Here is a 14,201-nt window from a genome sequence, read left to right on the forward strand (position 1 = left end):
CACACAGCACACAGTTTTAGTTGCCGTGTGCCGTTGTTAAGTGCTTTAGAATAAATGTTAACTAATTCAGCCCTCATAACAGCCTGTTTTATTTCATCCTCTCTTCAGCCCTCATCAGCCCAAGGAGGTGGGACATTCAGGGTCCGGACTGGGAGCTCCGGTGCAGGCCCCTGTGAGACCGAGACACGTTGGCCCTCCTGCGGGTCTGGGGCTCCCTCCCAGGGCGCTGAGGCAAGGAAGGGACCCCAACTTTGTTTTGAGGGAAGCTGCATCTTTAAAGAGCAAAACTCGTTGACAGAGGTGAGCAGCGCTGATGAATGAGCTCCTGGGACGCCCCCAGATGCGGAAGGACCCGCCCTGCACCTGATGGTGCTGGGGCGCTGCTCCCACAGGGGAGGGGCCCTGCGCCACCCCGCCACTGTGTCTCCCGCCGAGGTCAGCTTGGAATACGGCTCCACTTCTTTCCTCCCGGCCTCTCCCTTCTCACGGCTTATAACCTCGTGATACAGGTTTACAGTTACGGATCCGTAAGTCATGGGGGTGCCAGGTGCAACACGGTGACTACAGGTAGCAATGCAGTGTCCAGTGTTTGAAGGTTGTATCACGAGAAAAAAAATGTAAGACTCTGTGAGGTAAGGAATGTTAACTACATTTATTGGGGCGATCATTTTGTAATAGATACAAGTGTTGAATCAGGTGGTAGACCTGAAATAAATACGGTGTTTTATGTTAGTCATATCTCAAAAAAAATACCTGTGGCCCCCGTGATCAGGGCAGTGTCCCGGTGACTGGGGAGAGCCAGGCACTGGGAGAGGGCCCGGGTGGGGTGCGCTGGACCTGGGTTCAAAGTCTGGGTCTGCTATTTACTGGGGACTAGAGTTAGGTCTCTTTAAATTAGATAAGCATTTAAATCTCAATGGGATTAAATACATGCTTTTCAATCTTTTTTTTTCTACAGGAGGGGAGAAAGGTCTCAGCAAAGCCTTGGAGCTGGGCAGGGGGGAGTGGGAGGGGAAATTGTTTTACTGCAGGTGCTTTTGCTGGAGGCAACTTGGGCATGGTGGGGGAGGGTGGGGGAGGGTGGGCAAGCCGAGCTCAAGAAGCGACTCCGGGCCAGGTGAAGACCTTTGACTGGCAGCCCCAGAGCTGCCGGCTTTCCCGATCCCTGTTCCTGTTCCAGAGCAAAGGTAACTCAGCCACTGGAAGCGTCTTTTTTTCCCCTTTGCTGGCTTTGTTTGCCTTATAAGAAAGGTGGCAAAGGCGCCCGTGTTATCTTCCCTTTATTTGCGCAACTAGTTCCGCGAAGCAGAACGTGCCCTGGGAAAGATGGCTGAGAATTCGATCTTGCTGGCCGCTGTGTCTGTGCTGTCTGTCTGTCAGCAAGGTGAGCGCGGGGCAGCGCGTGTGCGCGTGTGCGCGTGCGCGCGTGGCAGCGGGAAGGGAGGGCCGGTATTCGGGTTTCACACTTACTTGCTGGTGGCCCTGGCGGCTCAGAAGACCGGAAGGCCGTGGGCCTGCGGGTCATGGGCACCTCCCTCCTTCCCTGGGGGCGGGCGGAGATGCAGGGGTTAGTGCCCACCGGCGGTTCCAGCCCTCGGCCCAGGTCTGGGAGCGTTCGGAGTGCGCTGACCTGGGGAGAGTGGGCTCTAAGCACTGATCGCGAGTGCAACTTTGTGCCTGCCTGGGACTCGGCTGTGCTTCCTAAAACTCTGATCTTTTCATTAATGCGTTTTCTTAAATAAACTGCTCAAGGCAGGTGATTATCAGGTTAAAAAAATCTCCGGCAGAAATATGAGCTTCGGATTAAGTACTGAATTCTGCATTTTAAAGCCCCTTTGCACCAGGATTATTCCATATCTCAGTTGCCTGGCTAAATAGAGGGTTTTTCCTCTGAAGGGAACACGTTTGCTCAGTTTGTGGTCTGCTACCTGCGAAATGGGGCACAGAGTCTGAGCGCTGGTGGGCAAGACCTCACACCGAGTGCACACATTTCTTCTCTCTCCAAGTGTGTTTTACCCGGACGCAGGGCGGGGTGCGCACTGCAAGGAGGCACCGCGGCCGAGGGTAAAGTCCACCCTGTACCCACCCTCAGTGTCTTGCCCAGTCAGTCTGTCCGTTTGTGGATCTATGAAAATATCACACCTTAAAACACACAATTTGTAGTTTGAGTCACAGCCATGTCTGGGGAAGAGCAGGAAGTATGTGACTGACCCCAGAAGCACACAGACCTGCACAGAGGCACGACCACCCACGGGATGCCCGGTCCCTGCACTGCAGAGAGCACAGGGGCTGGGCCCTGGGCGCCCCTGGGGGGCAGAGCCTGTGCCATCCTCCTGGGGAGGGTTCTGTGGCTGATGGGCCAGAAGGTGGGGCAGTTGGTGGGGTGAGGTGGGTGAGAGCGGGCGGAGATGAGGGGGGGCTGGGCCAGGGTGACTAGGGGTGGACAGGGAATTTCTTAAATTTATTTATTTATTTTAGACGGAGGGGAAGGGAGAGAGAAAGAGGGAGAGAAATATCACTGTGCGGTTGTCACTCATGGCGCCCCCTACTGGGGACCTGATTTGCCCAGCAACCCAGGCACCTGCCCTGGCTGGGAATCCAATGCGCGACCCTTTGGTTCACAGGCCAGTGCTCAATCCACTGAGCCACACCAGGCAGGGCTCTTTTTTTTTTTTTAAGTTTTATTTGGGAATGTTTGATGAGAGACAGAGAGAGAGAGAGAGGGAGAGAGAATGAACTGCTGTATTTTGCCGTGTACAATTTGCACCTTTTTGCCCACATTTTTGAGGGAAAATAGGGTGTGCATACACATGGGTTTAATGATTGCATACCATGGCTATAATAGCCTGTGTATAACTCACACAGAAACATGGGTGTGCATTACACACAACAAAACACATCAGTTGGCACTAAGAACCAGAATTTGCTGGGGGTTATGGAGTCGGGACACCATGTGTCATGGGGGAAACAGCTCTGGTTTTGAAGACAATCTTGAATCTGCCCAGTTCAGCCACTAACCTGGTGGGCGTCCCTGGCCAGGATCCTGTGCCCTTCAACGTCGTCATCAGAAAGGGTTAAACAGGACAGTGGTCAGAGCAAATGCGTACCAGGGTGCCTGGTCCAGGGTAGATGCTCAGTGGCGTCTGCCCGGTGCTTGCTGCTTCCCTGTAGAGAGGACATCTGCTGGCCCGAGAGTGGTCCCGGGTGGAGCTTCCCCCCGGGGGAGAGGGGAGCAGGGTGCAGGGTCTCCCTCACCATCCCCAGCAGACGTGTCCTCTGGAGACAGGGGGAGAAGCAAGACAGGCAAAGCAAAAGGAGACAATTCTCAAGTCATGGTTGGCCAACTCATAAGAAGGAAAATAAAATGGAAGCTCTCCATGAAAGGGGTGAAACAGCCTTTCTGTCCTCACCCTCTCATTCCAGTGGTAGCTGTGGTCTCACTGGGGCACCTGAGCTGAGAACAAAGAGGGGCTTCCACCCCTTGAGGCTTTGCTGGCCCCACTGTGTCCTTCCTTCCCGGGGCTAGGGGTGGCGGGTGGCTGGCATTGTGCAATGTCAGCGTATCTCTATAAACTATTGCCACACCCCAAGGCAGCGCTGGCCACATGCAATACACGACCTGGAGGAAGACTTGCAAAGCCTCCCCTTCTCACAGCCTCCCTCTAAAGCTGCCTCTCTTGCACCATTGCTAATGCATAACCTCTGAGCACACAACTCAGCAATGGTGAGAGCCGGACGGCCAAGTCCCAAATGTCCCCTCGGTAGACAGATCTCCTTTTTGGCTCCCATGAGCCCCTGGCCTCTCCAGATTTATGCTGCCTTGAAAGGTTTTCTTTTGAAGATTTTATTTATTTATTTTTAGAGAGATGGGGAGGAAGGGAGAAAAAGAAGGGAGAGAGACATCAATTGGTTGTCTCTTGTGCACACCCCCACTGGGGACCAAAACTTCAACCCAGGCAGGTGCTGTGACGGAATCAACCTGCGCCCGTTGGCTTTGGGGGACCACACCCAACAAACTGAGCCACACCCGACAGGGCTCCCGTTTCCTGATCTTTGCTCTGCTGTCTCAGGCTTCAGTGGCGTGGCTCTAGTCTGAATGGGAGAGGCTGCAGTAGTGACCCTGTACACACTGAGACACTCAGCTCCAGCTTTTAACCCCCACACCACAGTTTCTTAGCAGCAGAGAGGAGGCAAGGGGAAGGGAGGTGTCCTGGTGAGAGAGCCCTTCCTAAACCAGGGTCACTGAGGATTCACCTCTCGTCGGAGGGGAGGAGAGCACCATGCTTGGAGGGGAAGCGTGCCACCCGAACTCCCTGTGAACACCTGCACCCGCCAACCGGGTGTGGAAAAGGAAACTCTCGTTGAAACATTAGCAAGTAGAAAACAGATACCGAAGAACTAACATAAGGGAGACCAGCATATTATTGGGGAGAACTGGTAAGAAATTGAAACTGGAAGAAACAATCTGTAGGAACATAAGAGACTGCCAAAGTTAATTATGGGGTCAAAAGAGGGACACAGGGCAGGAGCTGAGAACTACTGAGACAGAATGAGGCTCACAGAATTAGCCCTAAGCTGCGTGGGCATTTGAGAACCTACTGCACCTTCCAGGCAGCAAATGAAGAGTCAGGTCATAATCATTTATAACAGGGAAACTGAGTCAGGCAGGGAGCCATCATCCACAGAAGTTTCTAGTAATTTGCTCCCCACCTCCGCGCCCACACCCTGCCTCTGGCTCTCCTTATCTCCAGGCAGCCAGTGATCTGCTCTCTGTCACTATAGGTTCACTCCCATTTTTGAGAGTTTATTATGAATGGAATTACACAGTGTTAGCCTTTTACTTGGTCTTGCTTCTTCCACGTAGCATTGTCATTTTGAGATCCATGCATGTTGTTTCCTGGAGCAATAGTTCATTCCTTTTTACTGTCGGGTGTATCCTGTTGAATTTGTACACCCAGATGCCACCATTTGTTCACCCACTCTCTTCTTGACAGACGTTTGTGTTAGCCAGCGTTCTCCAGAGAAACAAACTACAGACTCGGTGTATATCCACACACACATACTCTATTTATTTTAAGAAATCGGTTCATGCTGGCAAGTCTATCATTTGCAGGGTGAGCTGGAAGGCTGGAGATTCCAGCAGGTGGCAATGTGCCACCTGGAGTCTGAAGGCGGCGGGGAGGCAGAACTCCTTCCTCTTTGAGGACGTCATTCTGTTCTGGTGATGCCTTCAACTGATTGGATGAGGCCCACCCACTGTAAGGAGTGCAGTCTGCTTCACTCAAAGCCTCCACATGTAAAAGTTAATCACATCTAACAAATACCTCCGCAGAAGCGCCTAGACTGATGAGTAACCAAACAGCTGAGCAGTGGGGCCTCGCTTAGTTGAGACATACAATTAACGGTCAGAGCTGTTCCTAATTTGAGGCGATTACAAATAAAGCCGCTGTGAACGCCCACGTACAAGTGTTTGTGAGGACACACCTGAGAGTGGAAGGGCCAAATCACGTCGTCTCGGGACTCCTGAGCGAACCCCCCCTCCTAGTGGTTTGTTGTTCCAAGTCGTCCTGCCATCCCACATTCCCACCAGCAGGGGGCGAGAGTCCCTGTTGCTCCTCCCTCCTCCCTTGTCTGTCGTTTTAAATTGGCATGACCTGTCTCTTTAATTTTAGACATTTTAATAGGTTCGTAGTGGTATCGAATTGTGATTTAAATGTGCATTTTATTCACGAATAATAATGTGCCAGATTGTTAACATTAATTCCCCTTTACTCGCAGGTTATTTTGCCGCGCAGGTGGCAAAAGCAAGATTAAAATACAAAGTCGTGCCCCCGGCAATCTCTGGGTCCCCCGAGTTTGAGAGAGTATTTCGTGCACAGTGAGTAATGCCCCTTCCACTGCTCGGGGATCTGGGCTGGCCATACGCTCACACTTCTTTTATTGATTTATTTGTTTATTGTTGTTGTTCAGTTACAGTGGTCTCAGTTTTTCCCCATCGGTCTCCCCTGCCCCGCCCACCCCCCCACTCCCACAGTCAGTCCCCACCCAGCTGTCTATCTCCATGGGTCCTTTCTTTACACATCTTATTCCGCACACTTCTGATTGGGGGAAAGATGTGCAGAGAAGGGATAACCACTGTGCCTGACCAGAACCCTACTCAGGGTGCTGGAAGCTTGACATGCCCAGTGCCTTGGGTGTCTACCCGTAAAGTGTCTACACCTTTACTACAGATTCAGAGGGTGCGTTTACAAAAAGGCTGGGTCTCTGGATGGACTGCTCTGTCTCTAAGCTGGGCAGTTTGCTCCAAGAACTCTCTGTGAGTTCAGTAGCCTCAAGCTGAATTAGTTATGCAGTCAGTTTTCTATCTTTATTTCCTCCTCCCCACTTCAAAACAGAGGTGGGTTGATACTATCCTCTGCCCAGGAGCTGTTTCCTCAAATTAGAAAACTGTAAGGATGAGACAGCTGTTATTAAACATGTGTTCCTTATGTTTTTGGTCACTTTATTTTTATAACGCCCAACTAGCCCAAGTTACCAGCCCAGGGTCCCTTCTGCAAAGTCCCCATTCAATTCCTCTTCCTTTCCTGCAGGGAGGACCCTTGAGATAACTCTACCTAGAGTTTTGCAGAATACTTTTGCCAGAATATCTTTTTTTTAAATTGTGAAAATAGCAACTATAATTTCACTAAGGGTCATTCCTTTATGATTTTGCTTGGCTTAGAAACTTCTATCTAGTCTAATTGGAGCACCTTGATCCCTTTAGATTAAAAGCTTTTTATATAAAAAGTAGACCCAAGTTATAAATTGGTCTTGCTGCGATTTAAATACATTTCCTCTGATTCTATCCACTGGAAGAGAGAGGAGTAGCTGTTGGCCTCACTCTTCTTCATGTACTCGAGAACCGTGATTAAGTGTCTTTCATGGTCTATATTTTGAGACTAGTTAGCGCTAGTTCTTTATGATTCTATTTCTAATGATTGTCTTTCTCCAATCATTAAAATTTTGGTCATTAGCCCTGGCTGGTGTAGCTCAGTGGATTGAGCGCGGGCCTGTGAACTACACAATCGTGGTTCAATTCCCAGTCAGGGCAGATGCCTGGGTTGCAGGCCAGTTCCCAGCAGGGGACTCATGAGAGGCAACCACACATTGATATTTCTCTCCTTTTCTTCCCCTCTAAAGATAAATAAATAAAATCTCTAAAAAAGTTTTGGTCATTATATTTAGACTAAAATTTTTCACTTCATTTTCAAACCTGGGACCTAGAAGTGTGTGTAGTATTCCAACAAGGGTTTCATGGTTCTGAGTAAGAGAGGAATCATCCCTTCCTTGGTTTTTGTGAGTGTGTCCTTGTTTGCTTAATGCTAAATCGTTCAGCTCCCGTGCCAGAATGAACCTGCCACAGGCCCCAGTAAACCCAATCGTCACAAATCGGACTACTCTCTAGTAACATTACCTTCTTACTCTAGGGTAGTTCTGTCTTTTTTTTTTGCCGTCGACTAGGTTTTTCTAGTCATCTTCGAATTCTACCTCTGAAATTTAGAAATGAAAAGTAGTGACCTTATTGCCTATCTAAAAACTACAGAGAAAAGGAAAATTTACAAAGATAGTACTTTTTCAGACATTCTGCCATGCTAGGATCGTGGAAATGTGGGTCACTGGATTTTGTATAAGTACAAAAAAGGTAGAGGAGAGAGGCAGTAAACTCACCTCCACGTTTTCTACACCCACCCACCTGGGACGTCAGCTGAGAGCACAGCAGGCACTTACCCACTCGTTACAAAGGGCAAGGGCCTCCAGGAGGAGCGAGGGACTGTGCGTGTCGAGTCCCTCCGACTCCAGCATCCTGCCCCATACACCCCTGACCCGGGGGGCCTTGAAACATTCGTCCTCTGTTAAATGCGAATGAAATGTGCTCTTTCATTTACTTTGAGAGTTTTCAGGGAAATTATTTAAAGATCATTTTTCTATGTGCTGAGTGACTTAAGTGGAAGGCGATGGCTGAGGGAATTGGGGGAAGAAATCCATTCAATATGATTTGAGTTATTTTTCTGGGTTCTTTAGGTAAGACACAGAATACTTTTTAGGTTGAGAATTATGACCACCCCCGGTCTTTCTTTCGGAAAAGAGCTCTGATTCAGTTCTACTCAGGAAACTCACACATAGGACAGTGGTCCCTGGCCCTGCCCTGAGGTGTGAACAATGTTTGAGTTGTACCTCAAAAGACTCATTTTACATGTGAGGATCTCTTAAGCTCTTTATGTAAATTCTTACATTACTTTTGTAAAAAAGAGGATGGACATCTTACCTCTCGACTAAAACTCAATACTTTGGAGTAGGGTTTTCTCATAAAATAACTCATCTTTATTTTTTCCTGCAGGCAAAACTGTGTGGAGTTTTACCCCATATTCTTACTTACACTGTGGATGGCTGGATGGTATTTCAACCAAGGTAATTTTAAAATACAGTCGACTCGCTGGGGTAAAGACTGGGGTTCTCGGAGCTGTTTAGGAGCACACACGCAACCACAGTCTATGAATCCTGGAAATGGTTTTGAACAAATAAGCAACGTCTCTGTTCATCAGGGAGCACTGTGCTGCAGGTAGTCTGACTTTGCTTCACTCTAATTTAACTCGATAATTGTTAAACATTATTCCTTATTGATTGCGGACTGGCTGTGACCACTGACCAACACCCAGTGCCCCACACTCCCTTAGGTAATCCCCCCAACCATTGTTCATGTCCGTGGGTCATGTGTATAAATTATTTGGCTACTGCATTTCCTATACTGCACTTTACATCCCCACGGCTAGTCTGTAACTACTTATTTGTCCTTCTTAATCCCCTCACTCTTCACCCATTTCCCACACCCCCTTCCTATCTGACAACCTTCCAGTAACTAACTTCTCTTCTCTTGCTTTTAAGAGACTCTCTTTATCTTTAACCTTTGGCCTTTTAATGATGATGTGTCTTGGAGTGGGCCTCTTTGCATGCATCATAATTGAGACTCTCCATGCTTACTGGACTAGCACGTCTATTTCCTTCACCAAATTAGGGAAGTTTTCTTTCACTATTTTTTTTTCATGTAGATTTCCAATTTCTTGCTCTTCCTTTTCTCCTTCTGGCACCCTTGTGAGGTGAATGTTGGACTGCTTGAAGTTGTTCTAGAGGCTGTTTATACTATCCTCATTTTTGGGGGATTCTTGTTGTTCTATATGGTCGTTTTTGCTTCTCTATGTTCCAAATCATTGATTTGATTCTTGGCTTCATCCACTCTGCTGTTGTTTCCCTGTAAATTGTTCTTTATTTAATCTTTTCTTTCTGACTGGGTCTTTTTTACGCTACGGAGGTCCTCATAAAGTTCCTTGAGCATCCTTATAAACAGTGTTTTGAACTCTGCATCTGATAGATTGCTTATCTCCATTTCATTTAGGTCTCTGTCTGGAGTTTTGGCCTGTTTTTTCATCTGGGCCATGTTTCTTTGTCTCCTCATTTGGGCAGCCTCCTTGCGTTCATTTCTCTGTATTAGGAAAAGCTGCTTTGACTCCGTGTCTTGGTAGTGTGGCCTAATGTAGTAGGTGTCCTGTAGGGTCCAGTGGCACAGCCTCCTCTGTCACCTTGAGGTGAGCCCTTTGTGTGGACTGAGTACACCCTCCTGTTTTAGTTGAGCCTTGGTTGCTGTTGGCAGATTAATGGGAGGGATTTACCCGTCTCAGTCAGCTGCGAGGGCCACTGGTTATGATCACTTACCGCCTACTTTCACCCTCTGTGGAGGATCAGCTGTGCAGGGGCAGGGTGTTGGTGCTCTGACATGGTCTGTAGCTGTCCACTGGGTGCGTTGACCCTGGGGTTTGCCAGGTGGTTCAGGCCAAGGTCAGCCTCTACCTGTGTTTCCCTTGGGCCACCGTGTCTGAGCTGTAAAGCAACCTGAGATGGCTGTTATTTGTGTTGGGCTTGGAGATTCCCAGATGAAGCCAAGCTGTGAGTCTAATCTGGCTGCTGCCAGGGCTCACTAAAGCCAGCTGTTGCCTGTTTGATAGGATTTAGGAGCTAAGACCAGCCATGCTTATGGAAAACCAGTGTGGGTGGGCCCATAAATTGGGTGGGGCCGAGCCTTTGTGATTCTCTAAGGTCAGTCACGCGGTGTTTGCCATGTTGACGGAGCCTCTGAAATGGCGCCAGCCTACTGGCTCTGTGGGGAGGGCTCAGAGAAAGGACAATGGCTACTGCTCACTCTGATGCCAGACACTTCAGTCTGTATGCCACTGGTGGCCTTCAAGCTGCCACCCAGGTGCTGGAGCTCAGAGGGAGTGAGTCTGAGTAGGTGAGTCTGTGTGTGGGTTTCCCCAGAGGAACTGCTTAGGGCTCCGGCAGCCTCCTCCCTGTGGGTTTTTGCAGCCAGAAGTTGTGGGGACTTATCTTCCTGGCACTGGAACCCTGGACTGGAGGGGGTCTGGGACTCCTCGCTCTTATCCACGTGGGTGTGGGGCCGGCCTGTTCCGCCTCCGCGCCCCTCCCACCAGTCTGCATGGATGTGGTTTCTTAAATCCTGTAGTTGTCGGACTTCCGTTCAACTCGATTTCCTAGTTGTCACATTTCCATCCAGCTCGACTTCAGACTTTCCCAAGCGATGGTTGTGCCTCATTTCAGTTGTGGTTTTGATGTGGTTGTGTGAAGAGGGGAGCCGTGTCTGCCTACGCCGCCGCCATCTTGACCAGAAGCCTCAATAATTTTTTAAAAGGTTGAAACAAACTATATGTTCGTCTTCAAATCGAGTACTCTTAAATTCTAGTTTATCTACAGGAATAGAACATAGAATTAACAATTCACCCTAATTATTATAGCTAATATTTATTGAGCACTTACTATGTGGCCAGGTACTCTTTAAGTTTTATATACATATTATCTCTTATGTAAGATTTATAGGATTGAAAACCTTCCTATGAGGTAGGTTCTATAATTAATTCCTGCTTTACCGAGAGGTTAAGTAACTTGTCCAACTTCACAGTCGGTGATACAGGGGAAAATTAGCTTTCGAGTACAGAGCAGGGTTTATTGGGATTTTTTTTTCCTTCAGGAAGGAGTTGAATTAACAATTTTCTACAGTGTAGTTTTTTTTTTGTCTATTGGAATTTGACCCAACCACCCATGAACCTTTTGTTGAGCGTTCCCAAGGATGCAGTGCTATTGTTTTGCATGTAACAGCCCTACAAATGTGCACTTTCTCTTTGACTGGGGTACCCTGGCCCAGCTGAGGGCTTTACCCCGGCTTGGCCCGGCCCTTTGAGGTCAGACCAGCACCAGCTGTCTTAGCTGGAGAAATTCAATCCCTTTTTGCTTTCAGATAACTCTGCTGTGTTTGGGTTTGACCCGAGCTTGCTAAGACTTAAATAGGCCCAAATCCCGCTGCTTTCAAAGGCAGTCCTATCATCTTCTTCTTGTAATTTTCACTGTCAACCGAGGACTTTCAGATAAAGTGTCCTCTGGAGAAAGACTTCTTAACTTCATTCCGACTCACATTTCTGTCCCTCGAGGGCATGGATGAAGGCCTTGGCGCTTGTCAGGTGAGGCCACATTAGCCACCAAGGAGTAAAGGGCCTTTTGATAATGAGACTCGGTGTCTGCCTTTGGATCTCGCTGCCTGTCGGAGGCTTTCTCAGGTGTCTTCTCGTTGTAATTTTTCTCTTGTTTCTTCCTCATCCAAAGTAAGTTGCCTATTAACTGCCCCCTGGAAAGTTCCCGCTGGCTTTCTGGGAGCTGCTGGTGAGAGAGGGAGCCTCACCCCACACGTGGAGCCTCACGTGCCCTGCATGGCTTCCCTTCCTCAGGCACCTGGCTGGGGGTGGGGCTGGGGGCGGGGCTGGGGCCCTCCTTGCCGCCGTCCTTCAGGCCCCAACGCTAATGCCGTCCCCTCAGAATGGAAAACCAAAGGTGCCTCCCCTGGTTCCGCTGCCCCCTCTCTCGTCTCTTTCACTACGCCTTCAAGCCTGTCATTTTCCTCTTCGTTTGTTGTCGGTCTGTGCTGATAAACTCCATACATGCAGGGAGCTTGTATCTATTTCCCTGCTAACCCCAACCCCTGAGATAATGCCTGGCCTGTAGCAGAAACTCCCGAAAACGGTGGTGACCTAGCAGTTGGCACGTGGGAGGTGCTGAGGACCAGAGAGGGCTCCGCACGTAGGGGAGTTTTGATATTTTCCCGTTGGACAGGATGGCAGACCATCACACCACGCTTTATAGTTCTTTTAGGTAAAACTTATTTTTAAAGAAATCCAAACAGCTGAAGGGTACGATTCAATGAGTTTTGACAAGTGTCTACACCTGTGTGACTCGAATCCCCATCGAGTTAGAGGACAAGGCGACCCCTGGAACATTTCTCCGTGTCCTTCCCCATCGGCTCCTCTCAGGGGCAAACACTGTTCTGATTGTTTTCACCCCAGTTTAGCTTTGCCCATTCCAGAACGTTCCATAATTGGAATCATACCGTATGTGCTCTTGGGGTAACGCTCCATTCACTCGCAGCAGGTTTTTGCGATTCCTGTGTTTCTTTTCATTGCCGAGTGCTAGTCCACTGCACAGTCCCCTCAGTTTGGTTATCCAGTCTCCTGCTGATACACTTGTAGGGCCGTTTCCAGTTTGGGGCTATTATGAATGATGTCTGCAATGGACGGTCTGTACAAGTGTTTTTATAGGCATGAGCTTTCATTTCTCTTGGGTAAATACATGGGAATAAAATCGCTGGGTCAAAAGTATGTTTGGCTTTATAAGAAATACCAGACCTTTTCCCCCAGTGGCTGTGCTGTTTTGTTTTCCCACTGCAATGGAGGAGGTTCCAACATTGCCAGCATTTGTACGGTCAGTCTTTTTGTATCTGAGCCATTCTGCTGTGCACTGGTGTCATCTTGTGGTTTTAATCCCAATTTGCTGGTATTAAATGATGTTGAATAATGTGGAAAAAATTTACATGTGCTTACTGGTGCATTTGCTTATCTTCCTGTGTGAATTCTCTATTGAGTATTATGCCCATTGAAAAAATTATCTTGTTTTTCTACTGAACGGCCACCAGAGGTCTCTGTGTGTTCTGGATGCACATCTTTGTCGGACGTACACTTCGGAAGCATTTTCTCAGTCTTCATATTTTGAGAGACTGCCCTCACATTCTGTATCTTCTCTATTTTTTCTATAGTTTTTGCCAGTTGTCTGGGTCTGGTATACATATATGCCCGTTACCAGTATTTCTGGGGATATTCAGAAGCTGCTAAAAAAAGGTAAGGAGAACCCACAAGTTGGTGTTTGAGTGAAAAGTAGCAGATGGAGTCTGAATTAGTTTCCTGTTCTGAAAGTATTAATAGCACCGATGGCTGTGATTGTAAAGGTGACGTCTGTTGTCACCTTTGTTGTCTGAGGATACCATCTCCCCAAGACCATGCACAATTAGGCATGAGACAGGGAAGTTCAAGTGTAAAAGTGTACACTGAGTGTGCACTCTTTGACTGTCACACTTTCAATCCCTGCAGAAATTTTGCACTCTCTCCAACGAGATACCAAGGAAATAATCATGCCCAGCTTTAAAAATCCTTTGAATGTTCAAAGGAGGTAATTGACCTTTGTGGTTAGGTATCCCCTTTGATTTGTGTGATGAACCAAAAGTTTCAAATGGCAGCAGCATGGACATTCTGGGCAGTGTTGTCAGTGAGCAGCGACCCCAGGCTGCCCCAGCTTCGCTGCTGCAGCTACTGCTGTTTGTCACCTCCGTCCCTCGTCTCTGCTCTGCAGGATCACTGGCTTCCGGGTGAGCCTGGGGATGCTGGCCTTGTTGACCCTCCTGGGAACCTTGGGGATTGCAGACAGCTTTCTGGATGAGTACTTGGACCTCAATATCGCCAAGAAACTGAGGCACTTCTAACTCTGCCCCTCCACCCACCTTTGCTCAAATGCTTGCAGAAGGTATTTCCATGCCAGAGGTTATATGGTATCACTTATTCAATTAAAGCAAACTAAAAGCATTTATTTTGTTTTTCTTGTAATGGATTGTAGAAGAACATCCTTTAAAGATTTTATTTGTGTTTTTAGACAGAGGGAAAGGGAGGGAGAAAAAGGAGAGAACACTGATCAGCTGCTTCTCACATGCCCCCTACTGGGGACCTGGCCCACAACCCAGGCTTGTGCCCTGACCGGGAATCAAACCAGTGACCTTTCAGTTC

At 48.3% G+C, this 14,201-nt stretch overlaps 1 protein-coding gene across 2 annotated transcripts; it reads left to right on the forward strand.

Annotated features, from left to right (window-relative positions):
* The first annotated feature begins 1,102 nt into the window (after positions 1 to 1,102).
* On the forward strand, positions 1,103 to 13,989 carry MGST2 (microsomal glutathione S-transferase 2). Of its 2 annotated transcripts, XM_037126183.2 has the most exons (6): positions 1,103 to 1,187; positions 1,297 to 1,384; positions 5,779 to 5,878; positions 8,378 to 8,448; positions 13,184 to 13,265; positions 13,774 to 13,989. In XM_037126183.2, exons 2-6 carry the CDS (start codon positions 1,327 to 1,329, stop codon positions 13,901 to 13,903), a joined length of 441 nt encoding a protein of 146 aa, XP_036982078.2. In that variant the 5' UTR covers positions 1,103 to 1,187; positions 1,297 to 1,326; the 3' UTR covers positions 13,904 to 13,989. The 2 variants fall into 2 exon arrangements, with proteins under 2 accessions (XP_036982078.2, XP_036982079.2); XM_037126184.2 differs by having other exon boundaries at positions 1,178 to 1,384.
* The last annotated feature ends 212 nt before the right edge of the window (positions 13,990 to 14,201 follow it).

Source organism: Artibeus jamaicensis, unplaced genomic scaffold, assembly GCF_021234435.1.
Source record: "Artibeus jamaicensis isolate MK-2021 breed Jamaican fruit bat unplaced genomic scaffold, CSHL_Jam_final scaffold_537, whole genome shotgun sequence".
NCBI lineage: Eukaryota > Metazoa > Chordata > Mammalia > Chiroptera > Phyllostomidae > Artibeus > Artibeus jamaicensis.